Source organism: Clarias gariepinus, chromosome 11 (genome assembly GCF_024256425.1).
Source record: "Clarias gariepinus isolate MV-2021 ecotype Netherlands chromosome 11, CGAR_prim_01v2, whole genome shotgun sequence".
Taxonomy (NCBI): domain Eukaryota; kingdom Metazoa; phylum Chordata; class Actinopteri; order Siluriformes; family Clariidae; genus Clarias; species Clarias gariepinus.
Genome location: NC_071110.1, coordinates 25,531,979 through 25,545,979, shown reverse-complemented (window position 1 = coordinate 25,545,979; position 14,001 = coordinate 25,531,979). Strand labels below are relative to the sequence as shown.

The window sequence follows — 14,001 nt, the reverse complement described above, 5'->3', positions numbered from 1 at the left end:
AGGCATCATACTGGGATGCCTATGACCATATTACAACTGTACTGATGCCTAGCACAACAGCACTTCTTTTTGTGTGCTTAATTATATTAAATATAAATGTGAGGCTGCAATTCCTTTCTCATCCTTTACCACAGATTAAATAAAAACAAAGACCAAAACCAAAGATACAGGTAAGTATAGATAAAAGTGTTTGAGCTGTCACCTGAACGTGTTGAAATTGGATCTTTAAGTGTAAAGGGGAAGAGACTGTGCTTCTTTGGACAAGGCAAGGCAAACAGAGAAAAGATTATATATTAAAGGTTTAACCAAAAAAATATTTTTCAGGCTTGTTGTGAAGAGATGTAGGAGTAAATTATGCTGGAGGAAAAAATGAATATGCAGTAATTCTAAATATGTGGTTAAGTGCTGTTTAGTTTCTCTAGTAGGCCACTGTATACAGTATATTATTGTTGGTAGTGTAAACTTCATAGAATATCCATACATTTTAAATACAGATGAAATATTTCTTATGCCATTTGAGTGGGCAACTTTTTTTTAGGGGTGTTGCTGTTTGCCAGATTTCCATTGTTTTGGTCACCGTTCGACAGCTTGCGCAACAAGAGCATTCTTCCGTAGAGTTATTGTTGCATGCATGTGGTCAAAAATGGGAATGACAACAAGTGTAGACATCATAAAAATGACTAATTGAAATCGGTTGTGAAATGCAAACATTATACAGCTTTTTTACTTGTATAGGCCAGGCTTGCCATTTCCAGTTTGGCAAATGCATCACATCAGCAGCAACACAGTGTCTGCATATTGATGTCTGTGGTTACAGCAATGTCAGAAGCCCTAATTCTTTTACAACCTCTCTGTTCACTTTTTTAGGAGCAAAATTACTCCACTGCATTCATTAGCTAATAAGTTAATTAGTGTAATACAAAAAAAAATAATGTGGATACTAAAACTTCAGTTATTTTTGTCCATTTAGATTTTTGATGTGAACATTAACTTCTTCAGGTATTCGCCCATATTTGCATGTTTTTTTTTTTTTGTTTTTTTTTTGTTGTTGTTGTTTAGCACTGTGCTGGCTGATATTAACTGCAAGCATTCATTCTCAGTAACAAGGTGAAACTTGGGGTCAGGGTGGATCCACAGCCAATTGTGGGAACACTGGGTGATGGGTGTCCATTGCAGGGGAACATGCACACACACACACACACACACACATTTTAACACTATGGGATATTTTTTTAGGTGGAAACCAGAAGATCAGTAGAAACCATTTTGGAAACAAGGAGAGCTTGTGGAACACAAGACAAGGCCCCAGGAGCTGTAAGTTAAATGCTTTGGAATTATGTATTTCTAACTGCTTATAAAATGAGGTCAGTCCATTTCCCAGCCACACTCTCAATTTACTGTGCTTACAGAACATCACGCCTTTCCTCTGTTGGTCGCATCATCTTTTAGAGATCTTTAATATTTAGGTTTAATTTTTTTTTTTTTTAAGTGTTTGACTGATAATAACCTAAAAATGTAAGGATCTATCCAGTATCGGAAACTTCAAAGCATTTTTGTACAGTAAGTCGCTCTGGATAAGAGCAGCTACCAAATGCCTAAATGTAATGTCTCCAATAACAGCACCAGAAACCTTTGGCTGATGAGTGTATTATATTGCAATACTTTTTGTTGAATAGGTAATTGCTGATTTTGTTGGGCACTGCTGTAAATACTGTACTATTTAGTATGTATGAACACTGGAACACTGCTTATGGAAATTCATAATATCCAAGCATTTATATATTTAAATACAAGTAGATATTCATTCTGTTCATTTGGGGGACATAAAATTTCCGTAAATATCCGTCTCTTTGGTTAGGAGGTTTAAACAGGTAAGGTTTAAACATTCAGAGGACATTTTATTGACAGTGCACGTGATGTGGACGCATTCCAACAGATGTGAATGAGATTCAGTAGAAGAGAGAGACTGAGAGAGAGAGAGAGAGACTCTGAATGTACTCCAGTTTCAGGAACAGGAAGTGCCGCCGTGCTGTTGGCGTACGGACACCAGTTAATGGTTTTATGGCGATCGATTAGGAATATAATTTAAACATTAAACTGCAATGCGAGAGTGTTAAAGCAGTAGGTAAGATGAGCTCATCTTTCCTGTGTAATGACTCAATCAAGCCGCGTGTTCTTTGAAGTCGCTACTATGTTTCCTTTCCTTCGCCATATTGTTATTGTAAAGTCTTTCATGTTACCACGTTAAAGAAGACACTAGAGTTCCTGATTCAACAGTAACAAACTCTAGGCAGCGTGTAAACACATATCAATATAAAACAATCACTAAATGATCGGCACTTATAATAAGTGTAATAATTGTCGTTCTGTTATCGTTATTGATTGCGGTATATTCTGCTTACATATAGATAACCTTGTTAAGTTTAATGTAATCCAGTTTGAGTCATGTCTGTAATTGTAAATAGGTCAATAACAGACGTCTTTGGGTAATCTGACAACATACATGGTTATGTTTAGGACGACACGCTGTCTAGGTTTAACATCCCAAAAATAGGCTCATGTCCCAACCACAGGTCATGTGTTCCTTTATTTCTGCATTGTTCAAGTTATTCAGGAATATTTATGGAGTTAATTACGTTTCCTTTAAACTGTTGCTTTGCACCTCAAAGGTTGGGCGTTTGCCTCCAGTCTCTGTGTATGTGTGTGTGTGGAATTTGCATGTGCTCTATTTGCTGTGTGGGTTTCCAACAGTCAACAGACATTCTTTGTATGCTGATTAGCATTTCCAAATTAATCGTACTTTAGTGTATGTCTGTGTGTGTGTGTGTGTGTGTGTGTGTGTGTGAGGTGGTATGAGCTTTTGCCCCAAGATCGGTTTGCACCCTATCCAGGGTCTCCCCAGCCTAGAGCCCTGACCACCCTGGGATAGGCTATAGATTGAGTAGAACCTTACACAGGATAAGCTTATTTCATTAAAATTTTTATTTGTCACATAAACAACCATACACAGCACGATATGCAGTGAAATGCTTACCTGATTGTTTGTGACCTTAAAAAGGAAAATGAAAGTAAGGACAAAATGCTAATAGGAAAGAATAAAATATAAAATCTACTAACTTTGTTTCAATAAAATAAGCAGTATGTATATAAAAAGGCTTTGTGTATGTAATTTAATTAAACTTTTGCAGTACTTAGATATATGGGAGAAATTTAACCTGCACCATAAGTGAAATCTTAGCGCTAAGTAAACATGATTGAACGATGGTATTAACAGTTATGTGTTGGATTTATTAACCTATTTTACTAACACCTGCACCAACATATATTATTTAGAAAAGCTAAACTGAATATTGTCACTGGGATAACTTAATATTTTCATTACTGAAATAACAATGCTGAAGTGGGATAAGTGAATTTTAATGCACTGCAGTCATTTGAAGACAACTTAATCTTAGTCCAATCCAGTTTTTCTATTTGTTTTTATCTGTGATTCACTCTTTGATTACCGAACAGGGAGTGTATTTCGCTGAAGATGAATAATGGGTACTTCAGCTAGTAGAAAGTGAATGAATAAATAAAAACATTTGCAATGCTTTCAAATATTTTAGTCTAATTAAAAGCATGCTAAATAAATAAACACAGTTTTTCATAAATATTCTGCAAAAAATGAAGATTGATCAGAAAATTAGTTTGGCATCAGGTTAATGACATTCATGTTCAGTAATGCATGTACATAAACTTAACCTAATAATATTACATTGCACCTGTTGTTGTTTCAAGAGGGGTCCTAAAGAAAACCAGAATGTGGCGATTTGGGAGGACGACCGGAACTGGAGCTATAAGCTGGAGAACCTACAGGGCACTAAAAGATTTGCCCTACAAACATGAATCAACATTTTCAGAGAGAAGTAAGTGCATTAAAGCATATTTCTTTGATTTTTCTGCATATTAAGTGCAGTTAATGTGTTTTGCTAGTTTGTATTCTTATAATTTTTTTTCTGTCAGAAATGAAGTTTCCACCTTGTGATTTCTGTTGTGTCAGAAAAGCAGGATACTTATTTCATCCCAGGTAAATATACAGTACCATGGTTTAAAGCCATTTCTAGTTATAACATGTAAAATTAAAATAACAATGTACACCCTGATATTAAAGTCCTGTTTCATAAGTGTTGTTTAAGGGTGGATGACTCCTTGTGCAATGGGGTGGAGTGAGCAGGTCAAATTGATGAGTTAATTATTCTTTGGTTACAGTTTTAGATCATATTCTTCTGGCACACCACTCACAGGTGAGCTTAACCTTTTGGCACACCATTTGGTATCAATTGTAGACACACACAATAGCTTGTTGGTGTTGGGTCCAGCTTGCAAATTAAGTAAAAACTTTATACAGTATTTGCTTTAATGAAGCAATAATATTCTCTCAGTGCTGTGTTAAATTTCTACAGATCCCATAGAAGTCCACAAGCAAAAGTTAGCGCTGTGGTTCAGTCATTTGCCTCGGGAAGAAAAACAGTTTGGGGGTTACTTTTCTCCTGAAACCATGCACGTTGAGCCACTTATTCTTGAGAAAGCGCCAGAAGAGGGAAAAGGCCTCTCTATGAATCCCTTCCAAGGAAATGAATCATCAAGAAAATCAGTCACAGCTGAACAGTTGTTTGATCAAAAGTACGAGGAGGGACAGGGACTAAACGTATTGCTCTATGGAGCTGTTGGCACTGGGAAAAGCACAGTAGTCCGCAAGCTGGTTTTGGACTGGTGTGCTGGTTTAGCTCTTTCCCAGTTCAAGTTGGTGGTGCCTTTCTCTTGTGAAGATCTTTCTCAGTTGTCTAAAGCCGCATCACTGAGAGACCTTGTGGGTAGAAAGTATGTACACCTTCGCAGGACACCATTTCTTAGTGGGGACAGTAACCAAGCCAGAGATGTCCTCTTCATATTCAATGGGATGGAGAAGATGAAGTTAGATTTTAGGATTGCCACCACTGAATTATGCAGTGATCCTAATGAGGCTCTTCCATCTGGGGCTGTTTTGGTGAACTTGCTGAGAAAATACCTCCTACCTGAGGTATGTCTGAATTATGGTCCTTTTCACTTTACTTACTATTACAATTAAAAAAAAAAAAATCTTAAAAAAAAAAAAAAACTGTGTTAAAAAAAATATGATAATGGTTAATATGCAGAGAATACTACCATAGAGCTTTGTCCTGTAATATTTAATATGGTTAAAAATGTATTTATTTACTGTACTTTAAATAATCTACGAGTGCCAAGAAATTTGCCCAATGTTTTTTGTAAGGATAAGTTATAAAAATTATTATTTTATAGATTTTTTTTTTATTGATTTTTATTCAAATAAATCAAGACAACTACCATGTCACCCAATTCTCAAGCAAAACATGCATTAACCAATTACTTGGCACTTTATAACCAAATAGTTGTTAGCACAACAAAACAAATGCAAGACAAGTTCCTGGCAACTTGCAGTATACGAGGTGGTATCAAAAAGTTTTGAGACTAGTTTTGTAACACGCATTTTAACTGCACACTTACTCACAAGGAGCATTGTCCTTCATAAATCAGTGTGCCAAAAGAAATCCTCCTTTTTACATCAGGAGCTATGCAACTGACGCTGTTCCAACCATGTGCACTACCACATTTGACATGATTTGGCAAGTTCAGCGATGTTGCAATGAGTTGTTTGTTTTTATGAGTGACATTCATGCTTCAAGAGCAGAAGAACATCACTGGATGACGACTTCACTGGAAGACAACGAGAGATCAGGAAGACCTTCAACAAGATCAACCCCCCGAAAATGTCGAAACCATTCAGCAACTTGTGCATGATGATCATCGGAGAACAATCTACAACATTGCTGCCATTGTCGGTGTGTCATACGGAACAGTCCAGGCAATCCTCACGTGTGATTTTAAGATGCGCCATGTTGCTGCCAAGTTTGACCCAGGAGCAAAAAGAACATTGCGTCAAAATCTGCCAAGAACTCTGTCAGCATGCTGTGGATGACCTGTCCTTTTCAACGGGGTCATTATTGGTATATATTTTTCTTATATTCTATATTATTACATAATAGTAGGGGTATGACCCTGAGATGAAGGCAAGGCAGTTCCGCAGCTCGACCAAGTGCATGCTCATCGTCTTTCGCGGTATTGTACATCGAGAATTCGTCCCCAGGGTCCAGACAGTCAATAGCAAATTGTAGTGCCAGGTTTTATGGCATCTGACGGAGGGTGTACGGCGGAAGTGACCAGATCTGTGGTGTGTGAATCTCGAAACTATTTGATTCTCCCTCGTAAACATAGCTGCATTTATTGGCATTATACATGCATACAGACAATCCATTAGCCTAGATTTTTATTTTGGAATAAACACTGTTTTCAGTGATTACTAAATCTTTGCCTTCATGAATATGTTTTCAGGCCAGCATTTTGGTCACAACCAGACTGTCTGCTGTAGATCATGTCCCAAAGAAATATGTGCAGCGCTTTGCTCAAATCTGTGGTTTCAATGATCCTGATCGCCAAAGAAGCTACTTCACAAGCAGACTCCTACAACAAAGCGGAGAAACACCAGGCAAAGAGGCAGAATCTTTGATTGAGATGCTCTACCTAAACCTCCAGCGGGAGAGCCAGTTAGCAGCAGCCTGCTTTTTACCTTCCTACTGCTGGCTCACGTGTGCCACTCTTCACTTTCTGCACTTTACTGATGCCAAGGCACCCATTCGCACTCTTACCGGCATCTACACAAGCTTCCTGAGGCTTAATTTTGGAGGAGAAGTGTTGACGATAGGAAGAGACCAATCCGCAACAGATGACGAGAATTCATTAATGCTTTATGTTGTGCGCACTGTAGGAAAACTGGCTTTTGATGGAGTCAGCAGGAAACGTACTTCCTTTTCCGAGACTGACCTTGAACAGTGGGTCGGTGGAAAGACCAAAACTGACGAAGAGCTTCAGCAGTTGGCAGTGTTTCGTACAGATGTGCTAGACTTTTTCCTCGTACCTTGTGTGGAACATAGTCGAAAGACTACTGAAGCCGATGAGAAACGCTATGTTTTTGCTGTTCCAGCCATGCAGGATTATCTGGCGGCACTTTATGTTGTTCTTGGAGAGAACAAAACTGCCCTGGAGAAGGTGACTAAGGAAGTATCATCTGCAGTTGGACAAGCTGGTGAGGACCTCACTGCCTTAATAGCCATTCTCTCCAAGTTCTTACCTCTTAGGGTTTTTGCTCTGTTTAACTTGGTGAAACTGTTTCCCAAATTTTCGGATCGCGTAACTAACCTTAGTAAGGGGCGCATTGCTAACACCATGGCTGCAGAAATGTTCCGCTCAGAAGACAGTTACAATGAAGATGTTCTCGATCAAGTGGAGCAAAGCTTGCTGGGAGTGCAAGGTCCACAGCCAGAGCAAAAAGATGACACAAGGTCCTTTGAGTTGTACCCGATCTTTATGGGAGGACTTCTTCATTATGGTAACAGAAGACTACTGGAACAACTTGGATGTGACATCAAGAGCACCACAGTAGCCCAGATCACTCGAACCCTGAAGAAGCAGCTGATCAAGGAGAGCCGTAAACGGCAGCCACCTGAGGAGTTGATGGATTTGCTGGTTTTGCTTTATGAGCTCCAAAACCCTCGGCTCACTGCTGAAGTATTGCAATCCGTCAAGATCATCAACCTATCCAATGTGCGCATGACTTCGCTGAAGTGCTTTGTGTTAAGCTCCGTACTGAATTGCTTACCTCCTGGCTCCGTGCTAAATGAGCTCAACCTGTCCTCCTGCCATGTCACTCCAGAGTTACTACAGATGCTATATCCTGCCTTTAAAAACACCAGAAGCCTCAAGTGAGAACTTTTCTGTTTAATAAGTAGAGCAAACTATTTGTGTTTTGTATGTGATATCAATTTGGGATGTACAGTGTACATAATTACAGTGTTTAATACCACCTTTGACTGTAACAATGACTTACCTTGATAATTGCTTGTGTTTGCATGAAAAAAAAATGATAAAACAATGGTTCTCAAAGTGAAGACCAGAAATTGTTACAGGTCCATGAAGTCTAACTGGGGTGTTTTTTTAAGGACCAACCTACTCTTATCAAAGCTATACTTCCTATTGAAATTGTAGAGTTAATAGTCTATATTACTGGCCACTTTCCTAGTGGAACAACTGGTTGTAAACTAGGGCTGTGTATTGGCAAGGGCCTCACGATACGATACGTATCACGATACATGGGTCACGATACGATAAATCACGATATATTGCGATACAATACATATTGTGATATATTGCAATAGTTTGTATTGGTATGTGTGTCACATTATATTGAAAACTTGATTAAGTAAGCAGACGAATTAAAATTCCAACTCCAATTTATTTTCCATCCATTCCAAGTCATTAGAATGGCACAGTGTGATTGAAGTCTATATTGTTATAAAACACTTAACACTTAAACATTCAACTAAAATGTAAATGCCACTAAAGTTACATATAAATTAAATAAACAATTTATAAAACTAAAATAAATTTAAGCAAAAAAATTTAAGTTCATCAAGTAAACATAAAACTGGAACATAATGCTCTAATATGAGGTATTCATTGTCACCAAACTGTTAGACCAAAAACTCTCTTGCCTCCAAACTATTAGAAACTTAAGTGTAGTATCGATACTTAAGGTTTGACTATCGATACACTATCGTAAAAGAAATTATCGCGATAGTTAGATGTATCGATATTTTTGCACAGCCCTTTTGTAAACCAGTTCAAACTATATCCTAACTCCAGGATAGCAGGGCGATGGTTCGATGGCGATTGCCCTACACATTTTAGCATTTATTTAGCACCCAACACACATGATTAAACTAATCAAATAATGAATAGCCTTTTCTTAATTAAAGTGGGTGTGGTAGAGCAGGGAAACAACTAAAATATGTAGGGCAGGGGTCCTCCGGGAATAGGATTGAGAACCATTGTCATCATCTAATAATCCAAACAATCCATCAGTTAAATAAATGTTTGGGGGGGTTCTGTGGAATGCATTAGTTGAAGGAGACCCTGGATTCCAGAACATTGAGAACCCCTGCTATGAGATATACGAGAATCCTATTTAAGTATAGCTTGAGAAAAGCATTAATAAACTGAATAAATATTTAAAATTATAATTCATTGGCTAGATGGTTGATGAATGACTTTCTACACTTAATTTTACCCAAAAAGACCATCTCGCATAGAGAATATCGGTGCATTAGCTTACTGACAACATGGTTTTAGTTTTCTCTCCAAGAAAGTAGACAAACTAATGGTGTGTGTGTGTGTGTGTGTGTGTGTGTGTGTGTGTGTGTGTGTGTTTTTAATACCCGAGTGATTTGTTTAATATTGTCTTCAGTCTGCAGTTTAACGATCTGGATCCTGAATCCTGCATGTTGCTGCGAGATCTGCTTCTTAAACCCAACTGTAAAATTCATTCATTACAGTAAGATTTCATTGCATTTTGTTCAATAGGTAGGGCACTAACCTTAAAACTGCTTGTATTGAAAATAAAACAATTGCTTGAATGATTCCAGTAGAAAGTATTTAAACAATAAAATAGCATTTTGCTGTTTCATAAATAAAAAATCATAGTTCACTAGATTTTTTTTTTATATATATAATGTAAAGTTTGATCTAATCAATCTCTGTATGCAGGTTATGCGATAACTCCTTGTCGGACAGAGGAACCAGCTACCTTCTGGAAGCTCTGTCTGGTAACCAGTCTTTACAGAAGCTATCTCTGATGCATACCGGCCTTGGAGATAGTGCTGCTTCCGAGATAGCTGCAAAGCTGGCCTTGCATGGTGGGTTACAGGAGCTAAATGTGGCCTACAACAACATTGGAGATGGTGCGGCACTTGAACTGGTTGACGCCTGCAGAGAGCACCCTACTGTTCACACATTGCAGTGAGTATGACTAATATAGGATTTCACCCTTTGGTTTTAACAACATACATTTTATGCATACAAGGATCTAAACACTTATGTTAAAATGGTAGATTTTCTTGTATGTAAACAGTTGAATAAGGGCAGAGTGGTTGAGATTGGAAGATCTTCCTTTCTTCCTTACTTTCAAACCCAGGCAGCACCAAGCTTCTGCAGTCGGGCCCTAAATTGAGGCTCTTATCCCTCAGCTGCTCAGATGTATCAGATGTACATTATACAGTATATTGAGATAAACGTAAGCCTGTAAGGTCTAGAGTAGTGCTGTGAGAGACGAGAGAACAGGCGACACACGAACAAGACACTGAAAAAGGTATGAAAATGAATGACAGCAGGAAACTTTGGATGCATTAATATATTTAAAATAATTAATAAAGGTTATAAATAAAATACATACAATTCGAGATTGGACAGGTCTTTTTTTGGAGCACATTGTAACACTCTGCTGAGTATGATAAGCCAGATAAGTAATAAACATTTGATAAAATGTATGTTTTAGACAAATAATTTAACTTTATTATTAATAATAAAAAAATTAAGCAACAAACAATATGAGGAGCCACTTGCAAGCTGAAAGAGCCAGCTCCTTTTAATGAGTCAAGCCAAAATAACTGACTCTGGAATTCCTGTCGCTCGTCTAAAGGTCCTGCACTGCTCATTTTATCCACCAGATGGCGCCACTGTGGCACTCAAAGCCTAGATTATCCAATTAATGATGACTCGGGCACACAAACCTGGTTTCTATAACCAACATAAGAGACCTGTCATATCTTTCCAGCTTCACTCATTCCTGAGTAAGTTATACTATACAAAGCCTGTGCTTTTTGTGGATTGTTTGGAATTCAGTTTTTTGCTCTGTTCATGTCTCTGACTCTGAAGATCACCAATTAGTCTGAATTTGTGTTTGCCTTTTATATTTTTAGCTGTATTTATCAGTACTTTGACTTCTTAATGTTTTCCTTTCAGACTGTTTAATTTATTTATTTTGCTGATACAATTTTTTTGTTTTTATTTCTGCCGTGTGGTCTGGATTTGTAGTGACCACTCAGTGCTGTAACACTCCCCTCAAGTCCTGGGTTTGATCGCCAGTGTGGGTGACACCCTAACAAAGTCCATCTGGATAAGGGCTTCTGACAAATGTTGTAAATGGATGAATTATCAGAACTTTATCACTTTTAATAAGGAACTGCAATAGTAATAGTAAAAAGAATTAGTATTTAATATTTAAACAATTTGATTTGATTTTTGTATTATTAAGAGTCTTAACACATCTCGGGTTGACACTATTACCACTCTCTTCCATGCAAAAAATAAAAAGTAATTGATCTCCTGTGCAGATCACTTCTTAGATTTTAAGCTGGATTCGGGAAGCGATTACTTTTTTAAAATATAATTAGTTGACTTCTGACACAGACATGGTCATACTATACAAGAATGTATCCATTGATCATTTCCCTTTTTTACACCACTTTCATCCCTGTTAACAGGACTGTGTGACTTTTTATATTCACTATTGTACATCTTTTAAATTATTGTTAGAGGTTAATATTCATAAGTAAGTATTTTCCTCTTGGCATCTTTCTAGCTTGTATTTAAACCAGCTAACTGACGTGGGAAAGCAGTCGCTGCATGGCCGTGGTGTCCCGAAGGAAAAAGGTGGGAGAAAAGTGAAGGTGCTGGCTTCAGTAACCGAGGGCTCAGACATCTCAGAGGATTGGCATCCCATTCTGAGCATCATAGGGAACAACTCCTTATCCTGGGAAAGGCAGCGCGTACGTGAACAGCTTCTGGTCTTCCTGAAGGATCTGGAGTGGGGCCGTAAACAGCACTCGAGCTTCTGGAAGAAGTTGCACTTCCACAAAGTGGAGCGTAAGGTCAAGCAGACACTGCGCATGCTGGAAAAAGGAAGCACTGCTAACTGATGGAGCTGCTTTATTACGCACAGCTGAACAAATATCTGTAAATCTGGTCTTCCTTCTTTGCACTGATAGTTTGCATTAATACATTTGTGGAAACTTTTAAATAGGTACTTGAACTCTCAGCTCAGGTGCACACATATATGTCCAAAAGTATGTGGACACCTCACCAATCATGTGTGCTTGTTAAACATTTATTTAAACACATAATCTAGATGCATGCCTCCTTAGCCATAATAATAAAACTCACTGTTCTGGGAAGGCATTCCACTAGATTTTCAAATGCTGCATTTAAGGGTATTGCGGTTATTCTGCCACAAGTGCACTAGCGCGGCGAGGGCGAGGAGGTCTGTGGTACAGCTTGCGTTCAGGTTCAGTCCAAATTCTTCAGTGGGGTTGAGGTCAGGGCTCGGTAAAGGTGGCATGAGTTCTTCTACCCCAACCTTAGCCGTGTCTGCATGGACCTTGCTGTGTGCACTTACAAAGACATTTTACACAATTCTGAAAGTGCAATACTCATGTTTCAGCACACCAAGGCGTGTTGGACGGTGCTATGCTTCCAACAACAATTTGTGGAGTGACACATGCATGTCATGTTCTGGTGTCCACATACTTTTAACCATATTGTGTATAAAAATTGCTGATACATGTTTATGTGTAATACAGTATATGTGGAGAAAACTGATATATTTGCTTGTGTTGATGCTGTAGTTTTGTTTCTAAATGCTTTTGATTCATGACCAAATTTCAACTTTTATTGGTAGAAAAAATATTATGTACCAAGCAGTGCTTCCTAATAGGTCAGAGTGTTAGAATGTGAAAAAGCATGTTTTATCATGAAATCAAATGTAATTTAATGTTAGAGCTGTAAATGAATTATTGTGCCTTAAAATTGAAGAGTCAGCAATTTGAGTACTGACATGGGTATTAAACTGTTGAACCCAAACATGTGCCTTTAACTACAGGTAATACCGGAATTTCCTGCTAAACAACAAAAAATAAACAAGCCGACTGTCTAAGAAAAACTTCTCAATTGAATTATTTTTTTTTTTTTACACATGGGTGGCATACATGTTTATTTTATAAATAATGGGTGTTCAAGTCAAACCGGGACTTATGATGAACTTTCACTTGAATGAAGGCACAAAACAGATTGACATTTACAGTACAAGAGACTTCAAGCACAGAACAGTGATGAGCCTCTTAGGTGCAGAAAATATTTGAATGGTGCCAATGTTTTAAAAAAGGCACTATGTGTGTCAGTGATGATCCCAACTGAGGTTGTTCAGCGCCCACTGCAGTCGTTCCCGTGAACTTTCAGTGAGTGGAACACCCGATCCTTGAAAATCGACATATAACTTGTTGCCAACTAGTGGAAGAGACCATCTGTCTGTATGAACTGTAGACATAATCATTTATATACACCAGTGGCACATTACAGAAATTTGATAGGGAGTTATTATTATAGTTGTGGAGTTATCTGGTTATTTGCACATCAACTTCTGCTTCAAACTCGAAAAAAAGTCATTAGCCAACTACAGGGAACACGAGGAGGATCAACTGTGAAATCACTTTTTAATTCTTGTGTTTGACAGCTTAGCAGGTTACACTACAATCATTTAAAGTGCAGTCAACTAAGTGGTCGATAACCTTAAATGAAAAACCACAAAAACAAAAAAGGGATATCACTATTTCTGATAAATAATAGTTGAATCGCTACTTCTGATGGATATTAGGTAAATAAAATGTAAACAAACATAATTATTTAAGTGAGCTTAACATGCAAACATGTAATACACATCATATTACATTTTTTGTGAGTACATGGAAATTACACTTAAACAACAATCACAGCATAACAAAAGTTACTGTTTCTCTCTTGTATTGAGCATGATAGTAATTAAATCAAATATCACATAACTCAATTGATAAGGAGTTCCTGGGAGGCCAGTGTTCCAAACATAAAGCAGTCTGATCATTGCTTCGGCGTACTGGGTAGACTTTCTACCTTGATGGTATCCAAGCACTAGTGAATGCCAGGATAAGTGTATGAGTGTAGCAGAGGATTTTATAAAGAAGGTCATTTTTCCGCTACTGT

The 14,001-nt window shown here is 37.8% G+C and overlaps 1 protein-coding gene across 3 annotated transcripts; it reads left to right on the top strand.

Moving 5' to 3' along the window:
• Positions 1-1,987: 1,987 nt before the first annotated feature.
• Positions 1,988-12,907, top strand: nlrx1 (NLR family member X1). Of its 3 annotated transcripts, none has more exons than XM_053507345.1 (9): positions 1,988-2,125; positions 3,781-3,908; positions 4,006-4,069; positions 4,252-4,286; positions 4,446-5,062; positions 6,433-7,859; positions 9,401-9,487; positions 9,700-9,951; positions 11,573-12,907. In XM_053507345.1, the coding sequence occupies exons 2-9, from the start codon at positions 3,803-3,805 to the stop codon at positions 11,907-11,909; spliced, it is 2,925 nt and encodes a 974-aa protein (XP_053363320.1). In that variant the 5' UTR covers positions 1,988-2,125; positions 3,781-3,802; the 3' UTR covers positions 11,910-12,907. The 3 variants fall into 3 exon arrangements, with proteins under 3 accessions (XP_053363320.1, XP_053363321.1, XP_053363322.1); XM_053507346.1 differs by having other exon boundaries at positions 2,002-2,125; positions 3,794-3,908; XM_053507347.1 differs by lacking the exon at positions 9,401-9,487 and having other exon boundaries at positions 2,002-2,125; positions 3,783-3,908.
• The last annotated feature ends 1,094 nt before the right edge of the window (positions 12,908-14,001 follow it).

Coding starts and splice junctions, on each gene's coding strand:
- nlrx1 (XM_053507345.1), top strand. CDS start 3,803: ATGTGGCGATTTGGGAGGACGACCGGAACTGGAGCTATAAGCTGGAGA. Junction 3,909..4,005: donor ATCAACATTTTCAGAGAGAA/GTAAGTGCATTA, acceptor TTTTTCTGTCAG/AAATGAAGTTTCCACCTTGT. Junction 4,070..4,251: donor GGATACTTATTTCATCCCAG/GTAAATATACAG, acceptor CTTTGGTTACAG/TTTTAGATCATATTCTTCTG.